This window comes from Euprymna scolopes, chromosome 26, assembly GCF_053919585.1.
Source record: "Euprymna scolopes isolate OS-2025 chromosome 26, ASM5391958v1, whole genome shotgun sequence".
NCBI classification, from domain to species: domain Eukaryota; kingdom Metazoa; phylum Mollusca; class Cephalopoda; order Sepiida; family Sepiolidae; genus Euprymna; species Euprymna scolopes.
The window spans coordinates 71,323,986-71,349,792 of NC_136507.1; the positions used below are offsets into that span (position 1 = coordinate 71,323,986).

At 36.4% G+C, this 25,807-nt stretch overlaps 1 protein-coding gene across 2 annotated transcripts in view; it reads left to right on the forward strand.

Annotated features, from left to right (window-relative positions):
• Nucleotides 1-22,108, forward strand: part of LOC145248165 (uncharacterized) — a 132,738-nt gene extending 110,630 nt beyond the window's left edge. The window contains exons 1-3 of one of the 2 annotated variants that reach the window (XM_080110003.1): nt 13,772-14,033; nt 20,001-20,147; nt 21,833-22,108. In XM_080110003.1, the coding sequence (XP_079966129.1) occupies nt 13,874-14,033; nt 20,001-20,147; nt 21,833-21,969 (444 nt within the window). In that variant the 5' untranslated portion in view covers nt 13,772-13,873 and the 3' untranslated portion in view covers nt 21,970-22,108. Of the gene's footprint in view, nt 1-13,771; nt 14,034-20,000; nt 20,148-21,832 lie in introns of those variants that run through there. The other variant, XM_080110004.1, reaches the window with a different exon arrangement.
• The last annotated feature ends 3,699 nt before the right edge of the window (nt 22,109-25,807 follow it).

Consider the following 25,807-nt stretch of genomic DNA (forward strand, 5'->3'; position numbering starts at 1 on the left):
GTTAAACTTTGACCTCTTAACATTTATTGTTTTAGGCTCAAATCAAGTTATTAAGTAAGATTGATGTCCAAGGAACCTATATCTAAAATTTCAAGTGTTTAGACCCAAAATTGCCGGAGGAGTTTGGTAGAGTTCTCAAAGGTCAAATCGTTGAACTTTGACCCCTTAAAAGCCAAATATCTGGCCGAAACCGATCTCATAGATTTTCCCAAATGTATATAAAATTTCGTGTTTTTAGACTGAAAATTAACAGAGTTATTGCGAAGAAAAATATACACAGACAGACAGACAGACAGACACGTTCACTTTTATAGATATATAGATAGGTATGTAACAGTGGGAGGACATTAGAGTGTGAGTGCGAAAGCCCTTTCCTTTATGAGTGACTAAACAAAAATAAAATGTCGATCAGGATTAAATATTAAAATCTTAAAATCTATCAGAAATAAAATTTTTATTTTGTTTAAGAACACAAATCAATATTTACCTTACATGACTGACAAAACAGATTTAATTATGAAAATTTTTTTTAGAAAACTATTGAGATCAATTAAATAGAAGGGGAAATGTTTTTACTTTAGCAGGTATATTCAGCAACACTTGGGGCCATAAAAAACGAAATAGAAGATGTTAATAATTTCTTTTCTTTAAAAAAAATAAAACCCAAAAGACATTCAGAGCGCTATTGAAAGGGTGAAATACAATTAAGGATACCGCATGTGCACTAGTAAAAGTAATTTTCTCCTACTCTTTTTTTTTGAAGAGAAATGACTATAGTTAGAAACAATAAATTAAATTTGGAGAAAGCACTTTTCAATTTGGAAAAATACTCTCAGGGGGTTTCAAGAGCGCTACTGAAAGCACCAAATACGATTAAAGATCCATCCAGAACACTATTAAAACTAAATTTCTCCCACACCTTTTCTTTGTAGAGAAATGACAATAATTAAGAAATGATAAATTAAATCTAGAGTTAGTCTTTTAATTGATAAAAAATTATAATTCCTTTCCTGGACTGTATTAAGGCATGATAACGTTAACAATTATGTTTAATCTTTGATAACATTAAATGAATATGACCATTTGACCTCTAAATAAGGAATTTTTTTTTTTTTTTTTTAATTTTAGATATTTTTCCAGGGTTAATTCAATTATGAAATACCAACATAGTAGGGGTTTAGTGTGTATTTTTTGAAGTTTTAGCTAGACATGATGATTGCAACATCTTGTCAGACGAGTGCCACTCCCTCAGACACTTAAAGTCCATGAGCCCGAAAATGACTTCCATCGCCACAGGACCATTTTTATAGACAAATGCCTGAGGGAGTATCTATACACAGATGATGTTACAGAGTCTTAGCTTTGTATGACAGCTAAGTCTCTCTTTCGGTTCAAGATGTTGAGATCCAGCAACAAGCAAGAGCAAGATAGCCAGCAACAAGTTAAACTGCAGACCAGCTTAATGCGGGTACTGGTCTCCCGCTTTATGTTTTTTTTTAAATCAGAGATTTGCTTCTCCTAGAAAGGTTGCCTTCACCACGGCTTACGGGAGTCCTCTCCACCCCAGCACACACATACATACACACAAACACACACGGTGCTAGTTGGTCGTTGACCCCAAAAAAGGGTTCATTAGCTAGACATACAAACATACAAACGTACTAACAACTGCCTTTTATATAATAGAGGATATTTTGAAATAATTTATACGTGCCTCATTACAAATTCGAGTCTGTAAAACGATATCTTCCAGAAGTGAGAGGTGATTTATCTGAATTAAAAACTTTGTACAAACTAGATTTCTTCGAAGATAATTCGACCAAATTCAGTGAGTCAGTTGAATTATTGCCAGCGAGTCAGATCAATTACCCATATTTTTTTTAAAGGTTATTATTGTTCCTATTCACTTGCTTCCCCATGAGGGCAAAGTTAGACACAAACCCGTTTTTAATGTAAGGAGAATCCAACTCTCCAAAAGGGCACTCTAGATTGGAGCAAAAATAAAAATTCCCTCAGTCTAGACGGATTTGTCTTTCACTTACCAAAAACGAAAAAGTTGCAGTATGGTATCAAAACAGATACTACACTTTACTCCTATCCAAAGAGTCAATTGTTGCGTAACATCATTTATTAATTTCGTATAAATCAGATGATTACTGTTGGCATTTGTTTTCCCGATATCTTTCTGGTTAGAATTCTTCCTAGAGTTGTCCTCTTAAATAATGAAACCATACCCAAGTTCCACCATGACCGATCATCAAGGTGTTGCCTCACAGTCTACTTGACGCTTATTAACTTTTATCCTTGAATGGCCCTTCGGTCTTGATAAGTAATGACTCCCTAGTAAAAAAATATACTTATGAGAAAGACCACATGAAGGGTCCCAACATCGCTAAGTGAAAGTGTTTCTGTGGAATCTTAGCACATTCGGGTTGTCAAACTGCATTGTTAACCACTTAGCCTGATTACCAATGACTCTATTTATAACATTAGAGATATGGCTTTCGAATTTAAAAAAAAAATGGTCTGTTGTTATCTTCAACCCAACCGAATTTGAATACTATGACTGCAAAACACGATCAAAACCAAATTATCTCCATTTCTGCGTAAAAATGATAATAAAAAATAAACAGAAAACAAAAACTAAGGAACCGATCGGCGACATAGATTAGATGGGCACAGCTTCAAATGTTGCGTTGTGTGCACTCAGTCTATATAACTGCGTGGACAAAATGGTCGCCAGACAAGTTTACCGACGAGTGTATATTTTGAATGACAACTGAAAGACTCGACTGTTTACAAAAGAATTCGAGTTTATTTTAAACAATCTTTCTATACACTTTTGTGTCGGTAAACTTTGACTCCACTAGCGAGGAGAGAGGTGTTGTTAGAGATAGGTGGCATGGCGGGGGTGTTGACAGATGACAGACTTGATTCTCACCGCGTCGGCCGCTACTCTTTTTTAAAAAACCAAAACATCTTTGTTTATATTGATATCGGTCACGTTTCTCTAGCCCAGCTACGAATGTCAGCTGCATTCCGATCTGGTCATAAAATATTTGTTGATGTTATTATTTTCGATTGTAGGCCAATTTTCTTTTGTTTGTTTGGCCTTGAAACATCACCGCGTTCCAAATGTGTGTCACTAGCTCAGGTGACGCTTGTGCAACATTCCATGTTGTCATGGTTGAAACGTGACCCTCATATCACGTTCTTGGCTTGCCTATCCGATTTCTTCACAGCCTGTCCCCTTATTATACAACACAAAGAGACAATGTTGTCTCAGTCGGCTTTCTGTTTAATTCTTTCAACAGCAAACTCCCGTCATTTACCCCTACCATAATCAAGGTAAGATGGAGTTGAGCGGTTGAAGTTGCGAAAATGTAACAAATACAATTTGAAATTTCAAAATGCATCACTGAAAAAAACAAAAAAAATCAAATTAAACCTTTTACAGCTTTTTAAAGCAATGTTTACTGGAAATTCGTTTCTTTTTAATAGTTTTTGTCCCTCCAAATAAGCGTATTGGAAACTATCAGCCTTTCTCCAAAGACGGTCACGCAGCGAATCGAAGAAAAATTAGCAGATATTGAAAATCAAATAATATATACCTGCAATTAATTGCAATATATTTTCCACTGCAGTCAATAAGAGATTCACGTGACATTGCACAACTTGTGGCCTTTGTTCTTTGTGCAAAGATTGGCTTCCACTTTTCATATTTTTGAAGAGTTTATTCAGTTAATTCCAACGAAAAGAACGGTGACCGGTGCGGGTATTTTTGAAGTTCTATTAAAAATGAATGAAATTTGATTTCTCGAAGCTTATTGGAATCACAACTGATGGTGCTCCAGAAATGGTAGGTAAAAAGGGGCTTTGTTGCACTACTACAAGAACATATGGACAGCCTTGGAATTGCTCCAAAACTTGTATAATTAATTCCATCAACCATCAAAAGATATTATTGTCTAAGTCATTGAAGTTTAAAAATGCTATGGTAGTTGTGAAAACGGAATCTGATTCTATCCCGTGGAATGAATCATCAACAATTGATACTGTAGGTTGGTATGCATTGATGTGCATATCAATGAATTAGCAGCCGTAAAAAAGACCTAATGGCGAGAGGACAGGTGGAAGTGGTTGGCACGAAAGATACAAGACGTGGTAAAAAGTTGTGCACTTCCTGGCAATTATTAGGTTGGTGCAAAAATAATGTCGTTTTTGACGGTCATGTAAAAAAACGACATTAGTTTTGCATCAACCTAATATATATATATATATATATATATATATATATTATATATATATATATGCATATATATACATGTATATGATGACAGCAACTCGTTCTCGAGTATTGCCATTACTTAATATATCTCTGGCTCAAATGATGCAAACATGAGCGCAACTAGCAGCACATGCCAGACGGTCACCTCTATGAACCTTCTATAGTCCAGCACATCCACTGATGACCTGGTCCAAGCTGTGGTGCCCTGAACACCTACCAGGCCAGACCCTGGAAGTTCCAGAGCCCATATCTGCATCAGTCCTCATTGAATGTCCATTTGCCATTTCAGGCTACAGCCAGCCTTTTTGTTATCGAGATACACACTGATTGCAAAGTGTGTATTCCATTGCATATCAAGTAATGGCTGTGCTTAAAGCTTTTTATAGTGAGGAAAGACTTTGCACCGAGAAAATCCCACTCTCTAAACAACTGCCACATTGAACCAAAAAGAAGAGCAAGTCAACATCATTGGAAGCAGTAGTCACCGCAGGTTTTATATCAGGGTTTTCCTTCTCCTAGAGAGGTTGCCTTCACCACGGCTTATGGGAGCCCTCTCCGCCCACCATTCCATTTGATCCATGACTGGGACTTAGGTTGCTGGGCAATATATATATACATATAGGCATAACACACTTATCTTTGTACTTCTCACCTGGTCGACGCCACAAATGCTTAAGGCCATTAGAACCAAACAAATTAAATTTCGTCCCATCAGACCATAAGACATGGTTCCAGTAATTTATGGGCTTTGTTGACATGTCTTCAGCAAACTGTTTGCGAGTTTTCTTGTGTATTGCTTTCAGAAGAGGCTTCCTCCTGGGGCGACAGCCATGCGCACCAATTTGAGGAGTACAAAGATAAGTATGTCATGCCTACAGTCAAGCATGGTGGTAGGAATTTCATGGTCTGGGGCTGCATGAGTGCTGCAGGTATTGGATAATTACCTTTCATTGAGGGAAACATGGACTCCAACATGCTATCAAATATTTCAGCAGAGCATGATCCCCTCCCTCCAGAAACTGAGTCGCAGAGCAGTGTTCCAGCATGAAAATGATCCAAAACACACATCCAAGACAACCACTGCTTTACTGAAGAGGCTGAGGGTAAAGGTGATTGACTGGCCAAGCATGTCTCTAGACTTGAACCCAATAGAATATTTTTGGGGCATCCTCAAGCAGAAGGTAGATGTGCGCAAAGTCTCAAATATCTGCCAGTTCCGTGACGTTGTAATTGAAGAGTGGAAGAGCATTCCGATGGCTACATGTGAAGCTCTGGTAAACTCCATGTCCAGGAGATTAAAGGCAGTTTGAGATAATGATGGTGGCCACACAAAATATTGAGAGTTGACATGTTGTATGTTAATATTGACGACTTTTTGTAAGGTGTGTACTCACTTTTGTTGCCAGGGATTTAGCTTTTAATGGCTATATTTGGAGTTATTTTGTAGGGAAAATAAATGAACTCTGTTATATATGCTGTAGACAAACTACTTTTCATTGTGTCAAAAAAATCATTTTTCAGTGTTGTCCCATGAAGAGATATATTTAAATATTTGAAGAAATATGAGGGGTGTACTCACTTTTGTGATACACTGTGTATATATATATGTTATATTTTGTTATTATTATTGTTGTTGTTGTTATTGTTCGTTGTTATAAAGTCTCATTAAAAGTGAGTCTTAGAGAGTCTTATTAAAAGAGATGTTGCGTTCTGTGTTCGTGTTATGAAGAGATTCATATATATAAAATGTTCATACTTAGAAGTGTAGTAGAAGCTCTTAGAGTGAGGAGACAGTGTTGAGACAGTCTTAGTGTTCACATTGTAGATATGAGATGTAGAGACATTGTGTATGTGAAGACATTTTAAAACACAGGATATATATGACATATAATGACAATTTCAACTTACCTTTTGGTAGAATTACAACACAAAGACGACATTTATAAAAATACATGACACGTTTATTTCCATGGACCGGTCGGTGGTTTTCTTAGTCAGGAATTCAAAGTTTTACATTCTATGTTTCAAAGGTGACCGTCTCGCTTCCAGACGTTCGACTGTCCATCTCTGGACTCCAGACTGTCGTCTGTCGTCCTCAAACTCTCTTTAACTCTCAAGTTTCTAACTATATCGAGAACTTCCCATTTTCCATGACGTCATACACATATTAAAACATGTGTCTTCTTTCACGTGTTCTGGAAATGCGTGTCCAAAACTTTTTCCTTTGTGTACAAAAGGAATTTTAACCTATATTTCCAATATGTTAAAAACATGTTTATTAAATTATCCTATAGTTGCATTCCTCAATTCAATTTCATAACAGAATTGACAAATGCACATTCCTTTTCTTAAAACTATTTTATCTCTAAGCTAAACAATGGTTTGTTTTTACAATGCATTTTCTAATTCTCTCTCGTAATCTATTTCTAAGCCTAAATTACGAGGTTCGAATTTCGTCTATTCTATTTCATTTTCATTTTAAGTAAATCTCTCTATTTTTATACTTACATGAAAAAGGGACAGCCCTTATCATGTAACATATATATATATATATATATATATATATATATATAGAGAGAGAGAGAGAGAGAGAGAGAGAGAGAGAAAGAGAAAGAGAGAGAGGAGGGAATACATACAGAGAGAACGACAAAGGGGTGATAAATGAATATATATATATATAGAGAGGGAGAAATAGAGAGAGAGAGGGGAGAAATATATATATATATATATATATATATATATATATATATATATATATATATATAAAGAGCAAGAGGGGAGAAATAGAGAGAGACACACACACAGAGAAATCAGAAGAAAGAGAGAAAAATAAAAAGGGCGAGAGGGAAAGAGAAAGCGAGCACAAGCGAGAAAGAAAGTAGAAATGAGAGAGAAAGAGAGACAAGGAAATATATAAAGAGAGAAGAAAGAGAGAGTGGAAGGGGGAAAGAAACAGTGAGATAAAGAAAGAAAAGAAGAGAGAAAAAGTGAGAAGAAGAGAACAAGAGAAAATAGAAAGAGAAAGAAAGAAAGAAAAAGAGAGAAAGCGATGGAAAGAGAAAAGGAAACAGAGAGAGAACTAGAGAGAGAGGTGAGGGAACGAAGAGAGTTGTTTATTATCGAATTGCACAGATATTCTATGACATAGAATACTAAAACATTTAGATTATAAAATGAAAATGCTCAACTCCAATTTCTCCCCCTCCCATAAAACACATCAATAACACATCCATCTACCACCACTACTCAAATAACTTTCCTTTCTTTTTAAAACCTTCCTTTCTTCCAAAAACTTCGCTAATCAGAATTTTTTTTCTCAAAAAATAAAATCCTGCCAATTTCTCCAATCGTTTTTAATCCTCTCATAATAATTGTCATCATCAAACTGACAGTCTCGCTAACTCTTATCCTCGAGTGGCTTTTGGTTTTGTTGAGTCGTGACTTTTTAATATAAAAAATAAAATAATAGAGTGCTTTTTTTGCATAGTGGGGTTATTGCAGTGAAACACGACTGATGTATAGAAATGCGCATGTCAGCATGCTTAAAAATATCGAAGCATCATTCATCATAGGCGGGTTGAACCGGCTTCCTCCAAGGGAGGAAGTTTCGTGGGAATATCAAAATTACAAATGATCCCCACTTGCTTGTATATCCTCGGCAAGGGAAATGATAAACTTTTGGTTTTTGCACTTCTTGTAGGAAGCTGTCGACATCCTCCTACATACTGTGCCTGGTATTCCTAAATGGTCACCCATCTGGTACTAACAAGGCTCAACGTTGCTTATTTTCATTGGTTTAACATGAACCGGTGTGTCAACATAATTATGCTTCGACTTACTTTACTTATGTAATACTAAAGGAGAGCTTCACCACACACTTTATGACAACGTTCCACAATTTTTCATCATCTTTTACGAATCTTTCATTAGCGTTATTCCATTAAACATCCGGTGGTAATGCATTAGTGTGGCACCACTTTGAACCCCCCCCCCCAAAAAAAAATGAAACTTACACGATCGAAAAATTGTTTGGAATCCAACCTCTGGCTTTTTTCTTCATATAGATTAATTAGAATGAATTTTAAAGAATTAACTTGGAGACTGAAAAACATTGTCTTCTTAAAAATAATTATCTCCATATATAATATTTTGATTGCAGAAATTCTCCTCTGGACCAAATTACCGTAGGTTTGCAATGACAGTTGCCACATACAAATTTATTATGCCTAAACTATTATCCGCCTTCTTATATAACTTTAAAATCCTGGCAGTGATTATCAAAGTTACATTTCGGGCAAATTCGTTGACAACCACACCGTTCTTAACATGATAGGGGTTGGTGGTTGAGCTACAACAACAGTAACAATAGCCCTACTTTAATTTTTTACGCGTGGGGGGGGGCATGTTACCACCGGGTAACACCGGTTAACGGGTCCTGCTAGTAATTAATAATTAATGTGCATGAGGAAGCAAAAGTAAATTTCAGACCATTTTTCGATTATGTAAGTTTAGCGTCCCAAATTCAAATTGGTACCGCTGTAATACATTAGAACTCTCAAAAAAAAGAAAAAAAATTGTTTTTTTTCCCTTTCTTCAAATTAAACCTTACCTGTAACTCAAAAATGCTAATGGAAATCTATCTGTAAATAAATAACCCTTTTTCTCTTGAACGCTAACAATCTACTCCTTCCCACCTATCCGCCACTAAACTCCCACATTGCACCATATTTGTAGTGGAATCGCTAACTTCCAGCCCCTAAACCTCACATGCAAACTGTTTTAATAGCCATCACTAAACATCTATACATTTCTACCTCTAAGGCATGCATTACAGCTCATTCCTATCCAGTAAGGGATTTAACAGCCTAAGCACTCAGAGGCAGGTATTTAACAGCCAAAGTACTCAGAAGCAAAGCGATCTGCCTTACATAACTGTCTCCTCGAGAGTTTTGCAACGATTAATACGAAATTGAACCGACACTCCTTGTTATGCAAAATGTCCCATGATTCTTACTTGAAAATACCTACAACTTCAACTCTATTCGCACCTACTGAAAACCAGCCCATATATCTATTCACCTAATTACGCATGACTCAAAACTTGCTGTTTTATCCATACTATATAGCACTTACATCTTAACCCTCCTATCATCTAAAATAGTCTGGGCACAACTCGTAGCTCAATTCTTAATACCTACTCATACTGTAACATTATCTTAGACCTAAGCTAACATAAATAAAATAAATAAAAAGGGTAAGACTCAAACCACATTATCTCCTCCCTAACAAGCCTTCTTACAAGCATAGATGCTTACACTGCATGAACTCCACTCACCCCCTTTATCCATTAACAATTAAATAGAAATGTCCTTAAATCACTTTGAGGAGTGTAACTAATCAGCAAAGATATAACCCCCACAAACTAACCCAGTAAACTAACTAACTATGCGGGGTCGCAGAAATACCGGGATTAGAACCTAGGCGCGGAGAAAACCCTCTCCGTGCTGACGGACCCAGTAGGTCTTCCCAGATCATCCGTCTAGGAGAAGGAAAACTCTGAAACTAAACCAAAGGGGAGGGAGGCCTCTTCAGTCTTGGATGACAACCTTCCTAGAGCTGGTGACTCAAACAAATTCACCGGTTTGCAAACCTAAACTGCTTAAGGAGTAGATAGGTTCTGTCTATTGCCCGGCTTCTATACTCCTTCTTTGCCTATTAGTCAAGTGCAGAGACACTTTCTCAGTGATTCGACAGAAAAACCCAGCCGTAGATCTTGTTTCCTGGCTAGGGCAACGAACGCCGTTTTTCCCCATTCCCAGCACACCTCACCCCTAAAACTGGACATTTGGGAGTGCTTGAGTATGATATATGCCCGAGCAATTAGATTGGGTTGACCTTCTTCTAATGGCTTGAGGGTACCGGATTGACAGTTCCTGGCTGCTGTTCCCGACTGGTAGTACAGTAGCCCTAACTCTTTGGTAGCGCTTAGAGCGGCTGCTCCATCAACAGTTGAATAATATCGGGTTGTTTGTAGTGCCATGACGCGCATGGAAAGGGACCCTGCACTCATCCCTGGTGGGCTTTCCTGAGGCCAAAATCCTAATTGGAGAAAGGTCAGCTGATGGTCTACCTGTGATGCATGTCTGATGCTCTGCATAACCTCTTGTTTAGCTCCCCCTTACCTAAACCGAAACTCTTAAAAAAAAAATATGACGACAGTACAATCTAAAAATAAGCTTAAACCAGGCTTAGGGACAAACAAATTCAACTTGCCTCCTCCCTTGAGGTTTGCATTCACAAATATCCGTGGGCTTAGAACTAACTTAGCTGATGTTGAAGCATTTCTCTTAACAAATACCCCGGATATCTTAGCACTAAGTGAGACTAACCTACACTCCTCCATCCCCTCTAACCACTTTAACATGCGTGGATATCTCCCACTCTGCCGTAAGAACTCTGACAGACACATGCACGGACTTGGAGTTTACATTCATAATACCCTCCCCCTGACTAGAGAAACAAACCTAGAAACAGATGATCAAGCCTTTATGTGCTTTAGACTAAACATGCAACACAATATTAGCTACTATTGTTTGCTCTACCGCTCTCCCTCGACTCAGGACTGCACCATAATAAACAAAGTCTCTGACAGCATAGACACGGCACTGTTCCTCGACACTAGCGCACAAATACATGTATTTAATGTCCACCACAAAAACTGGCTTGGATTCTCTACTTACACAGATGCAGCGGGCAGCACAACTCATAGCTTCACTATATCTCACTCCCTATCACAAATTGTTACGTTTCCAACCCGTTTCCCTGACCAGGAAGAACAACACGCATCACTTCTAGATCTGTTTTTGACCACAGTTCCTGATGACTGCATAACGAAGGCCCACAGCCCACTTGGGAACGCTGATCATGCAGTGATAATGGTTGAAATCGCCCTAAACTCTAGAGCCAAAACTGAAGAGCCAGTGCTCAAAACAACGAGATATTATAAAAAGGCTGACTGGGAAGCCATGAGGGAACTAATCAGAGATGCCCCATGCAGCAATATTTTTTCTCTCCCTGCTGAACAGTGTGCAAACGAGACCACTGACTGGTTCAAAACTGCAATCGATGTGCATGTTCCCATGCGGAAATTTTATAGTAAGCCCCACTCTCCCCAATGGTTTATGTCGACTTGCGCAATGGCCATTGCTCAAAAGCAGCATGCATACCATAGTTTTAACCGACATAAGTCCAGTTCAAACAGACTGAAGTATATAGAAGCTAGAAATAACGTTAAGAAAGAAATAGCGACAGCTAAGAGAGAATTTACGGAAACCACTAAAAAGCGCATCGAAGCACAAAAACTAGGAACTCGAGACTTCTGGAAAATCTACAACAGTGTAGTAAATAATGGGCAATCAACAATTCCCCCACTAACCAACAATCACGAGGTTGTCTCCTCAGCAACCGACAAGGCTAACATGCTTGCCAGTCGGTTTGCCTCAAACTCCACACTGGACCCTTCCAACCACCCCCTACTTGACTTTCCTATGTGGACAGATGCCACGCTAGACGATCTGAAAACCACCCCTGCTCAGGTGCATGCTATCATAAAAAACATTGACACTTCAAAAGCATGTGGACCCGACCTCATCCCAGCTGTGCTATTAAAAAAGTGCTCAGCCGAAGTAGCTCCAGTTCTCTCCAAACTCTACAACAAATGCCTTAATGAAGCTTGCTTTCCGGGCTGTTGGAAGACTGCTTCTGTTGTACCAGTATTCAAAAATTCTGGCGAAAGGACTGACCCATCAAATTATCGCCCCATTAGCCTCTTCCAACTTTTCGCCAAAATATTTGAGACCTTAATTAACCATGCTCTAGTCCATCACCTTAAAGATGCTAAACTTCTGACTGACAAGCAATATGGATTTAGACAAGCCCGTTCCACAGCAGACATCCTAACTGTAATCTCTGAACATATATACCATTCACTGGACAAAGCGGGGGAGGGCAGAGCGGTAGCTCTAGATATATCTAAGGCTTTTGACAGGGTATGGCATGAGGGTCTCCTGAGGAAAATTAGATCATACGGTATCACTGGTAGAATACTTAACATAATTAAATCCTACTTAGATAAGAGAAAAATCCAGGTTGTCCTCGATGGTCGTACATCTAAACAATATGATATAAATGCGGGAGTGCCCCAGGGTTCTATCCTTGGACCTCTATTGTTCCTGATATTCATAAATGACCTCTCCGACAAAATTGCCTCTGAGATAGGTATATATGCTGATGACACTACACTCTATGGCAGGCACGACAGGAAGACGAATGAACACATTTCTAAAGAAATGGCAGAAACACTAGAGGAAGACCTCCAATCTGTAGTGGAATGGGGACAAAAGTGGTTGGTCGCGTTCAATGCTGCCAAGACTAAACTAGTTTCATTCAATAATTAGAAGAAACCCTCTCTACCACCTATAGCAATGGCCAACGACTCTTTATCTGAGAGTACATCTTTCAAACTCCTTGGCCTAACGTTCACAGGAAACATGAGTTGGAACAATTACATTGAAGGCATTGCCAGGGCCGCTGCAAGAAAGGTGGGCTCTCTCTACCGTGTTAGACAACTACTAACACCCGAAAGTATCCTGTACCTCTATAAGGCCACCATTCGCCCATGTATGGAGTATTGCTGTCACATCTGGGCTGGGGTATCTGCTACTAGTCTCTCGCTCCTTGACAAGGTTCAAAAGAGAGTCGCAAACCTGATAGGCCCTGAACAGGCATCTAAGCTTCAGCCTCTGTCCCATCGACGAAATGTTGCATCCCTCTGCCTTTTCTACAAGTATTTTAGTGGTGAATGCTCTGACGAACTGCAATCACTTGTGCCCCCATGACGTGAGCACCCTTGACAAACCCGACAGGCTGCTAAATCCCACCCCACACTGTAGAGATCCCTAGATGTAAAAGATCTTTTTACTTCAATAGTTTCTTCCCCAGAACCGCTAGACTCTGGAATTCCATTCCAGGTCCCTGCTTCCCCAACAGTACTGACGTGCAGAAGTTCAAGTGTAATGTGAACCGACATCTTGCTGCCCAAATACCTACATAGTACCCCAGTAGTTGTTGCCCCTGATAGTAGCCCCCTACACCAAAGTGGCAATTTGCCTTGTTTGGGGTGAAAATGTAATAAAAAAAATTAAAGAAAATCCTTATCTGTGCCGGCCCATCCTTTGGTGGCCATCTTGATCTTCAATTAAATAATCTCTATATGATTTCTCTCATATATGGAATCTGATAAGTCGGAAACCATGTTCATTTTTTTATTTTTATTTTATTTTATTTTTTTAAGTCTAACCGGATCAGTAAAGGAAAGGAGATGGGCGCGTTTGATATCTCAGACTTCGTATGTCAGCGTGTTTAAAAATAGTGAAGTAGTTTATTTGAAAAAGAGTTGAAAGTCTAACCAGATTATAAAAAGGAGGTGGGTTATGGCTGGGTGGGTGCGGTTATTTGTATAAATACAGTTCAATATTTTTGCGTTACACATCGAAAAAAGTGTGGTTCTTTCTATCTCCTTCCATCATGACTGCACTCACGTTATCATGTGTTCTCTTGATGAAGTTCGTGTTCTTGCAACTCATATCGATAGCAATTCCGTATTGGTGGTCGGGTTCGGCTTTCCACACAGGTCTGTGGCAGACCTGCGCTGACGGCAAATGTGTTTCGCACAAAAACCTCCCGGGTAAGTTTTTTTTTTTTTTTTTTTTTTTATACTCATTTTTAAATCTTATCTTTGCTAAATTTATTGTACGTAATATAATACTTATATTTATTTTGTACAATTAATTAGTTCATTTTCACACATACACGCATGCGGGAGTTCTTCATTATAATAGCAAAATTTGACAATTGAAATATTGAATTTCAAGTAAAACCAACAATTAAAAAGTAAAAAAAAAATTGAAATATTGAATTTCAAGTAAAACTGTCATGTCACAGTAATGAACATATCCAAAAATTACGAAAAACGATTGGTTAGAAAATTGATTATTAATGAAAAGTTTTCGAAGACGATTAACGAAAATTTAGTTTTACTAAATTACTCAAAGATTTTCAAATTTCAGAAAATTTTACCTCCCTTTTGCTACGATTCGAACTCTCCGGTGTTTTTTTTTTTTTTTTTTTTTTTTTACAAAACTTAATTTTCGCTAATTGTTTTCGACACAATTTTTATTAATTTTCTACCTTATCGTTTTTCGTAATTTTTGGATATGTTCGTTAATTCCATAAGTAGATACTATTTCTTTTTACTTTAAATTCAATATTTCGAATTTCGCTATTATAATAAAAAAATAACCCACACTGAGTGTTTAAAAATCGATTACTTCTGGATTATGTTCTATAATTGTAAAGTAGCCATTTTGTGTGAGGACTGCTTTTATAATAGAAAGCCATTACCTTTGTGGCCCTTTATTTATCTTGTATGGGCTTTACTATTCATGTACGACCGATTTAGGCACGACAGATGTACAAGTGTTCCTGTTGCTTCTCTAGGCACGTCATTTGAGAAATCTGACCATGGATAACTGCTGGTTCTAAAAACCTCAAAAGATATTTGCCCCAAATAATTTAAACGGACTGGGATTTTTAATTTTTAATTATTTTTTACTATTTTCAGACTTAGCATCACTATTAAATATTTATTTCATGCTTAAAAGGGAATATATATTAAAAATTGAGTTTATGTTTATCAAAACCGTAAAAGATATTTGCTAATAAATAAAATAAAGTAGATAAATAAAAGTAAACTTTTTTTTTTTTTTTTAATATTCATTCTTAAACCTCAAAAGAAAATCCAAGTCTGTCCAAAATATAGAAAACTTATTTATTTATTTTTTTCTACAAAGACAAGCAAAAAAAAAAAAAAAAAAATCATGCTAGTTCGTCTAAATTTAAATCGATTTTTTTTTTCTTTTTCAGGATAAAAAAAAAAATAATTCGAAAAAAATCGAGAGCTTACTTTTGGCAAATATCTTTTGAAGTTTTTTAGAATCAGCGGTTCGCCGGTTGTCCGTCGTCGCAGATTACTCAAATGACGTGCCTAAAAAAAAAAAAAAAAAAAAAAAAAAAAAAAAAAAGACCGGAACATTAATTGTCTTACCTAGTCGTATATTTGTCTCACCTAAATCGGTCGTGCCAAACTAAATAGTAAAACCGGCCCTGCGTAATCTTTAGTTTGTATTCATGATAATCATTATTGATAATTATATGCACCAATTACTTGTGTTTTCTGTCGTAGTCTGTTAACTGAAATAAGGGACAGCATTCGCATGATGTCGACCGATTCCCACATCCCGGCCTATCACGTGACCCCGATCTGTCATCTGAACCGTATGGCTTTTATATTTGTTTGGTGTTAATTCTTTTTTTTCATTTTTTTTTCTTCATGTACATAGCACTATCTATGATGCTGTCACATAAACAGTGTCTATGTATTCGATATGTAGAAATAGCAGTACACAACCGCATGCATAGTGTGTGTTAGATATTTACAATAAAAAAAAAATATCCATTAACATGTTTCTAAACTTATATATTTTTATGTTAGACATTTTTCTGAAAGTGGACAAGTCGGATTAATGGAAGCATTAAACACATCCATTTTCATCTATGAAAATTAAACAGCAAAGGGAAAATTTTACTTCCGTTTGTAAACGCCACTGATGTCGGCTTTAGCAAATATATTAAATTATATATAAATTAATTAAATCAACTATAAATAATATTCCTAAACAGAACAATTAAAATAATTGTATTACTAATAACTATGAATAACATTGAGATTCAAATAGATTTTCTTTAATGTAATATGTAAATTAGGTAACTTATTTAATGTACTATTTCTTTTGAATAAATAGTACAGGGTGGGCCAAAATAAGGGTCCTATTTTTAAAAATTCATAAATTCATGTAAGTTTTAAGTGTTTTTCGGCCAAAATTTGTTTTGTTTATTTCAAAAAAAATCTCGGAAGGGTCAGTTTACACACACATAAAGTTTGGTGAGTTTAACTTTTATTTTGTGGAAGTTATTCAAATTTAAAGATAGGACCCCTATTTTGGCCCACCCTGTATATAAAATACTATTTATATAGACATGATGATGGAATAACAGTGTAGAAAAGTCCGTTTCCAGTATGAAAATTGCAAAACTTCGTACCTTCTGTATATATTAATCAAACTGTAAACAGACAGATAAGAATACGGCTTATATATATATATATATATATATATATATATATATTACATTGCACAATTACGTTGACACCGCCATATCACCGAAGTTAAGCAATGTTCAGCCTAGCCAGTACAAGATGGGTGACCACTTGGGAAGGTCAGACGCGGTAAATATGGCACCGAGTCGTAGAAATTTCCAGGTTGGTATATAGGGGCGCATTAATTCACTGGGAGAGATTCACCCCACGTCTTCGTTAAAACCTGCATTTAGGAGAAGGAAACTCTGCCGTAAAAACCCGCGGTCTACTGTATACTCTGTCTTGTGGCAGTCATCTGCACCGACAAAGATTAGCAGTAAATAGCAAAAAGCGTGGTTGGTTCTACACAAAACCTTCACCACTATAAACAAATCATCTGTGTGGATTTCCCAGCAACTTGTTGCGGTGGAACCTCATACGTCGAAATTGACGGGAAAGTCCATCCATCATATATATTTGTAAGTGTTACAATATTTTTGATATGATAGGCGGGCATGATTAAATAAAATTGGAAGTTTCTACTTATAGAAACACTGGCGATAAAAACTGACCCATCAAATGGAGCCACACTCTGCTAGCAACCAATCAGAATCCGAAATCGCCCAATAAAACATGTTGGCTATTTTAGAATTCCTACACATAATCTTTCGTATCCATATGCTCTTCGTCTGCAAACTTTTACAGTTCAGGACTTATACAGATTAGCTACCCATCGAAAATTAAAAATAAATTAATTAATTAAACATGGCCTTCAATTAAAAAGTAAGGAAAACCTTTGCACGAACGGAAAAACAAAACTATTCTTTTTATAAAGATTGCGAAAGAGCTTATTAAATTACCTACACTGTTTGGTGTAGGTTTAAAAAAGTTGAACAGTGTCTGAATGAGGAGGAGGAAAAGTAGAAAGTTCTTTGAACTGTCGAGAGTGGACCAGCAGTTACCTCCAGGTGAAGATAGCCGATACTTGAGCTTAATGCTGGAGGGATAGGAGAGAGAAGCGTATGTGTGTCTTTTCTCCTTGCTTTTAGGAACCTCTCTGCTGACTGATCGTGATTCCCAAAGTGGCTAAAGCAGTCCGGGAGACGAATGAAATCAATGCGCCTTTTAAACTAATTAGTCAGTGAGTAACCAAACCACCCAGCAGGGAGAGTTCGCCGAGTAAGAAAATAAGTCTTTATTTATGACTTCTACATCAGCACGAGAAAAGTTATTGTTCTCCTATTCTGAAATAAGATTTTATTAATTCTTGTTTCATCTATTAGTCGAGAATTCCCTTCGAGAAATAACGCCGATGAGCCAAGATACTGTGCATTCTTCTGAAACACAGCTGTGGATATCAAATTATACTTTTAACCTATCCCACTTAATTTTATTTATGTTTACAAAAGTCAAATCAACTTTATTATTTTTCCAAAGTTAACATGTTTATATTTAGAATAAATATCTGAAATAATTAGTTCATTTTTTTTCTTTTGTATAAGCAATCGTTCATACTCAATAATGAACTTCATACGGCACAAATCGACTATTGAGGATAATTTAGGCACCTCCAAAATTCACCACAATATGTAACCCGATGTAACTTTATTATAAGTTAATATTATCAATATAACTTTTGTATCATTTAAAAGGAGAAGGGCAAAATAAACCAGAAAAAAAAAATTATCGTACGAAAATAATGAAATTGCAAAACGAAAATCTTATTTACATAATTGGCGCTTTAAAATAACGTTCCCATGTAGTAAGCATTCCGAACGTGAAAACATACCAGTGTTTAATAAATCTAGCAAAAATCAACTAACGGCCAGATTTTCGTGACATTTTCGATACTTATCCATTTTAGGATGAAATTACATATAAAATGCAGTTTCCGTAAAATATATGAGGGGAAATTTTTTTTAGTGCGTGTCTCCCCCACCCACCCCCATATTGGTTTTCGAAATTTGAACAAAATAACATCGATCGAGATTTCTATTATGAAACCTAAGAATTCAAATAATGATTTACGTCCCCATTCAACTACGGTCTAGACTATTTTATAAAGATTCAGCCATTGTCTTGAACTTGTGTACATCTGTTCTTCCCTTATGCATGTTATAGAGCGTTGTATCAGCAAATATACCCATCTTGAACTCAATATTATCAGGAGTGGTGGTCACTGATGAATAGCAGGAATAATGGTGGTCTAAGGATCGACCCTTGAGGCACTCCCACGTTAATGTTAAGCTGCTTGGATGAACGTTCATCAATGACAACATGAATGGTCCGATTCTTTAAGAAGGATCTGATTATATTTAGTATTGATCCAGTTAGACCATATGATTTCATTAGCAGCCCTTCATGCCGAACTTTGGCAAAGGCCTTAGATATATCAAGAGCTAGAGTCTTCGTTTCTACCGCCTTATCCAGTGCATAGTATATGCGTTCAGAGATAACTGTTAAAATATCTGCAGTAGAAAGACATTTTCTAAATCTGTACTGGTTTTCAAAAAGATTGGCTTTTGCAAGGTGGTGGACTAGTGCTTGATTGATTAGCGTCTCGAAGATTTTAGCGAAGAGGAAGAGAAAACGTATAGGGTGATAATTGAGAGGGTCTGTCAATTCGCTAGAATCTTTGTTTACCGGTACTACAGACGCCATCTTCCAGCTATTAGGGAAGAAGGATTCAACAAGGCATTTGTTGCAGAGTTTGGAAAGTACGAGGGCTATTTTAGATGAGCTATTCTTAATTAGTATAGCAGGGATGAGATCAAGCCCACACGCCTTGGAGGTGTTCAAGGTTTTATGACATTGTGGGCATGTAAAGGGGTGATTTTCAGATCATTGACTTCCGTCCGCATAGGGAAATTTGGGAGGGAGTTGTTTGTTAGCTCTAGGGTGGAGTTGGAAGTGAATCGCCGAGCAAACAGTTCAGCTTTTTTGGTTGCCGTGCATGCAACCTTCTGGTTATTGGATAGTGGGGAGGATTACTGATTGTCCTTTATTAACTTCACTATTATAATTTCCCCAGAATTTGTGAGTTCCTATCTTCTGCGATTCTATGCATTCCTTGGTTAGTTCAGCATGTCTTCTATTACTCTCTGATTTCTAGCATCTATAAATTTTTGCCTATTTATATTTGACTTATGGCGCATGCTCTCTTTGTGCAATGGCAGCTGCACAATCTTTAGTGAACCATAGGGGGTGAGAGGCTTGCTATAATACTTCCAGGGACATATGCTTCAATACTTGCTTTGCCCCATTCAGTTGTCTCATTTACACACTGTTCGGCAGGGAGAGAGAAGATATTGGTTCATGGGCATCTTTGATATGTTCTCTGATGGCTTCTCAGTCGGTCCTTTTGCAGTACCAGAGATAGAGGTAAATTCTTTGTGAAAAGTTATATAATTCATATTGAACATAACAAGATAATTATAATTCTTTTTCCTGAATTTTCAGACTTTTTCAAAGCCTTGCAGAGTTTACAGGTTCTGGGTTTATTTGCTGGAATTTTCGGAATCGTGACATTGTTGATCGGAAAATTTACAAAACTTCTGCGTCCCCGTGTAGCCCGATTGTTAGCCGCAGTGCACTGTATTGCAGCCGGTAAGTTGAACATTACATCGTTTTCATTTTGACGACTTTTAGACAATGCTGATGCTAAGTCTAACCCCTTTGTTGTGTACCTTGTTGTGATTTTCTTATTTGTATTGAAACATGTAGCACAATATTACTTTCTGAGTATTTATTAGTATTTAATAATTTATCTCATTTGTATCAGATCTATATTTAAAATACACTATTTTCATAGAAATGTTAATGATACTTGCTGCGTGTTATTTGTTTTTCTTTAAAAAAGACTTTTTTTTTTTTTCGTTATCTAGAAAAATATCAGTTATCAAAACATATTTATTGAACAAATATATTTCTCATTCCGTGGAATTTCCACAGGTCTTGCTAGTTTATACTATTTGTTGATAGTACACGTAGCCACTTTTCACAAAAGAGAGATGAAAGATTTAATTCTTCTAGTACTTTCACTTCTACCCACGTAGATTTGCAGTCTGTAGCATGTAACGGTTGAAAAATAATACTAAAAGAAAGAATTTAGCGGCATCAGACATAAAATCTAAGTTTTAGCGGCATCAGAAACATTAAATCTATCTTTGCATCTGGACGAGTCTATAGTTTAAAAAATAGGGCGTAACGTGTTATTACAGTTCTACTAAAAGTACGGAGAAGGATTAGGATAGTTTAGATTGCTCAATATGCAAAGTAAGCGATCACATTAAAAAGAAAGGAAAATAAGAAGTTTCATTCTTAACATACACCCATTTAATCTGTGCGTTTAGCGATGAAAAATGTCATTTTAAATTGTAGCTTGACAGACCAACGGATACGCTTTTTCGTATTGAAGTGTGACAGACTAACGAAAATGCTATTTCGAATACAATCGTGACAGACCAATGCCATTACTATTTTGATTTGAAACATAACGGGCCGAATGAAAAATGACGTGACAGATCAAGGAAAATTCTGTTTCAAATTAAAGCGTAACAGACCGACGGAAATGCTGTTTCAGATTGAGGCGTGATAAACCAACGTAAAAGCTATTTCAAACTGAAACGTAGCAGACCAACGAAGATGCTATTTCAAATTGAATGCAGCAAAAAAAAAAAAAAAATTAAATGATAATAAAATAATAAATAAATAAGATATAAATAAATAAATAAAAAAAATCTCAATTTGAAAAATAACTTAAAAACTCTGTCAGTCTAATCCTAACTTCAGACAGATATGAAGAGTTGAGAGAGAAAAGATAACGAAATACCAATATTTTATGTACAACATGTAAAGAAACTAGAATCCCAGCTCTCCATCGTTCCAGTAATTATAGGAGCAACCGACTCATGAATAAGAATTTCGTAAACTCTGGCAAATATGTCCGATGAGCCAAATGCTAGAGAAATATATTTAAGAAACTAGTAGAATCTAAAAAAAAAAAAAAAAAAAAAAAAAAATCTCTCGGTTGAAATGTATGAGATAGCGAGCATCCAGTAGGATGCTTCATCCCCAGCTAAAACCAGAAAATTGAAAAAAAAAAATGTTTAAAAACTTATTACAACAACCTTACATGAAACTAAAATCATTTGTAACGGACTGATACAAAGGTGTGATCAACCAACGATACAAACACAGAAGACGAAATGAAAATATTTGTATTTTTAAAAGCAGAAACTCTAGAAAATCAATTTATAAAAATGTTTTTTTTTTTTTTTTCTCTATTTCAGGTTCCCTTATTTTAATAGGAATTATTGAGTTTTACGTGAAGAGTACCCCAGCATCTGCCTGCTTCGCACTGTCGCTCGTCTCTGCGTTTTCTTGTGGCATCATTGGTGGCCGTCTCACCGTATCAGACGAACACTGATACCAAACCAAGTTCTCGCTTTAAAAGCAAAGATTTTCCATCCATTTTATTGCGTAATAATTTCACGTGTCTTTACTTATTGCAACTCTTGCATTTCATTAAAACATTCAATTTTTTAAATAAAATATATGAAAAAGAACAAAAAAAAAAAACACTAAAAAAACACAACTCCAAAAATATTCCATTCAATGTTCAGTTTATAAACATATTTTTCGGTTCTTCTATGCATAAATAACCAAAAAGTATTGAATTTCAAGTAAAACAAATGGTGCATACGTAATTTTCATGTTGCAAATAGTAACATATCCAAAAATTACGGAAAACGACCAAGTAGAAAATTATTCATGCAAGACAGTTCCAATAAGGGTAAAAATACTTCAATAAGATTACACGCTGAGACGAACATATTGGGTCACGTGACATAAGAAAAAGGGAAGTAACTCAGTTCAAACGCCATGTATAACAGACAGAATTGATTCAGAAAACAAAAACATTATATATATGTAAATAATTTGTGAATAATAATAAAAAAAAAAAAACTTTTAACTGTTTGAATTTCTTAATTTTTTTATTTTATTTTTTTTCATAAAAAAAAAAATAAGATTACATTTTGGCATTAGATTTCCGAGAAATTGAAAGCTTAATTACCTCCCCCCCTATTAACTCTTCAATTGTACCTCCTCGACGTAAATACCCCTCCCTCCCGACAAGCAGCAAAATCCCACCCCTTCACAGTAGAGATCCCTAGATGTAAGAGAGCCTTCTACTCCAGTAGTTTCTTCCCCAGAACCGCTAGACTTTGGAATTCCCTTCCAGGTTCCTGTTTCCCCAATTGTACTGAAATGCAGAAGTTCTAGTGTAACGTGAACCGACATCTTGCTGCCCAACCCCACACATAGTACCCCTGTAGCTTATATCCCTGATAGTAGCCCCCATGGCCCATAACATGAGAGCGTAGTCGGCTTCAGTTCACTGGTGCCTTATTTCTTTTTCTTCTTCATTTCTTTAGGTCGGGTGGAAGAATGTCCGTGCGTTCACTGACGCAGCCGGGCGAATCTCTTCTTCTTTTCTTTCTGGTCCCCCTCATTTTATAGTGGCAAACCGGCTCCCAGCGACTGTGATATTTTAGGCCTTTATTTTCGGCGCGGAGCTCTGCCATTGGTTGATAATTCTTTTGTGGTTATCTTATTTTTCTTTTTCCAAACGGAAGCCATGTGCAAAAGACGATTTTTCATTTTGTCTCTTATGCTGGAGACGATAGCATCCGGTTGGCTGCCAATTCTCATCATGTTCCCACACCCCCTACATCAAAGTAGCAATGTGCCTTGTTTGGGGTGAAAATGTAATAAAAAAAAAAAAAAAAAAAAAAAAAAAAAATTCGATTCGGAAATTTTGAAACCGTATCGCTAGATTTTACAAATGTCTTTTTTTTCATAAAGCTTCTACCTGATTTTTTTTCATCTGCGATATGAAAATTATGTAGGTTGAAATTTAATTTGTTCGTTACTTAAATATAGAAAAAATATTTTTCTTATTCTTCGTAATATTCTATATAATATGCCAATATCTGCTATTTGGTGCGACATCTTGCTGTCTTTTACGTTGTTCGGCAAGATTATTATTCACTCACTAGGAGTTTTCACACATGCCATTATAAAAAAAAATTTGTTTGAGAACAACTTGTAGTGTCCTTTCGAGTCTGAGTAACAACGTCTTCCCAGATTTTCAGTACTCTCCATGTCTTTAGATATCGTTTGCAAATTAATTTGTTATCGCAACAACCGTTTACCATTTAGTTAGTAGCGACCAATAGTTTTCACTTGAATTTGAATGGTAATAAGCCCCCCCCCTCCCTTAACCCTTATCGCACTGGGGAAGTCTGGTTAGTGCTTTCTTTACTCGATCTTTCAAGTCTCCTTGACCCTCCACGACTATTTGGTGTGGTACCAGTTGATGCCGACACTTTGGGGCAGGGGGAGAGGTTTATTTACAATTATACAGTTTCAGTTTTCTTGATTTATGTGGTGCTTTTTTTTTTTTTTTTTTTTTTTTTTTTTTTTTTTTTACTTGTGTAGTAGTTTGTATTTGTTCAGCTAGTGCTCGTAGCCTGTGTTGTTATTTTCAACAGAACAAAGAACTTTCAATTCTTAATTTTCCTCACTCAGACATTGTTCAAATTTCTTACACTGAAGTTGTTAAGAGATTTTTGTTTTTTCCTGCCACGGAAAATTTTCGATTACTATTAATATATAAAGGTGCATAACTCGTCTCTTGAAGAGGACTTAATTATCCAAGAAGATGGCTCAACAAGTATTTATTTTACATTAGACTTGAAAACGATCATGTTGTAGTTAGCTGGTAAGCAGCCTCGAAGTATTTTGCTCCACAAGTGAGATGTTCTAGAAAAGAAATTGTTTATAGACGTTTCCCTTGGTTTTCAGTTGAAAGAGAGGGGGGATTTGGGGGAGAGAAAGGTATAGCTAGGTGGATTTTTCTTTTTTTTGCCATGAATGTTTTGCGGAAAGAGGGGATTGGAGCCCAGTCGAGTATCTAACATGAGCATAACAGTACAGTATAGAGCGGCTACCAACGTCTTTTCTGTGTGGAAGACGTTGCATGATAACGAAGAAATCATCCCCTTTACCGATTAACGTGCTGCATTCATTTAAGTCTCTTTGACAACAGAATTAAAATTTATTGTTTTCCAAGGTATTGTTTGCCCAAACTTCTGCATAGTTTGTTTTTATTCTGTTATTTTGTCCGGCTGTTAGTAGCGATTCTAACTCTTTCTTCAAACAATAATCTCATCCAATGAAAGACTCTCTATTTTGTAATTCTATCCAAGGAAAGAATCCATATTTCGTAATCCTTCCTATTTCGTAACTTTATCTAAAGACAGAATCCCTATTTCGTAACTCTATACAAAGAAACAATCTCTATTTCGTAACCCTCCCTATTCCGTAATAAACGGAACCCTTATTTGGTAACCCTATACAAAAAAAGAAACCCTACTTTGTAACCCTTATACACAGAAAGAATCATTATTTCGTAACCCTATACAAAGAAAAAAATCTCAATTTCGTAACCTTATACAAAGGAAACAAAATTGTTAGTATTATGTTGAGGGTCATATTTAACAAATACTAAATTACTTTATTTCTTTCACGACGGCAAATAATTTAGGAGAAATTAACAACACTGTTTGTATTAAAACATTTTATTTATTACAAAGAAAGGTTATTCAGAGATGGTGCATATAAAGTTCGTTAAACATATTTTGGTACTTGTATAAATGTTCCTTAGAATGTATGTGTTGCCTTTTCTTTTTTTGCTAGCTGTACCGGTGGCAATTAATCATTACATGACCATCAATGTGGCATAGGTAGGGATTCTGGAAAAGGAGTTGTTACCTTCGAACTGCCGGCTGAGAGCTCTGTGGCGACACAGTCAAATCTTGCCCAAGATGGTAGGCCATGGGAAGGCGAAGAAAGAGTAGGCAACCAGTAACCGTCTCTGAGAGCTTCTGCCACTAAGTCCTAGGATGGTGGACCTTATAGGAATACTAAGAGGATCTAGCCTGCAGGTGGCAGGAAATAATTTCTACGTCTTTCTTCATGGTTGTCTAGAAGCTTATTGACTGCTTTTCAGACTTGCAGATGTAGTCTTTAAAATCCAGTCGATATTATTACGCGCCGTAGTTTGATTGGTCGTCGTGTGACCAAACAACCCCACAGAAGCTGCTTTGCGTCACAAGTAAAAAAAAAAAAAAAAAAGTCAAATACATATGGTACGTTGTTTGAAGAAATAAGTTTTGTTTAAATTTATTAATACCAATAAT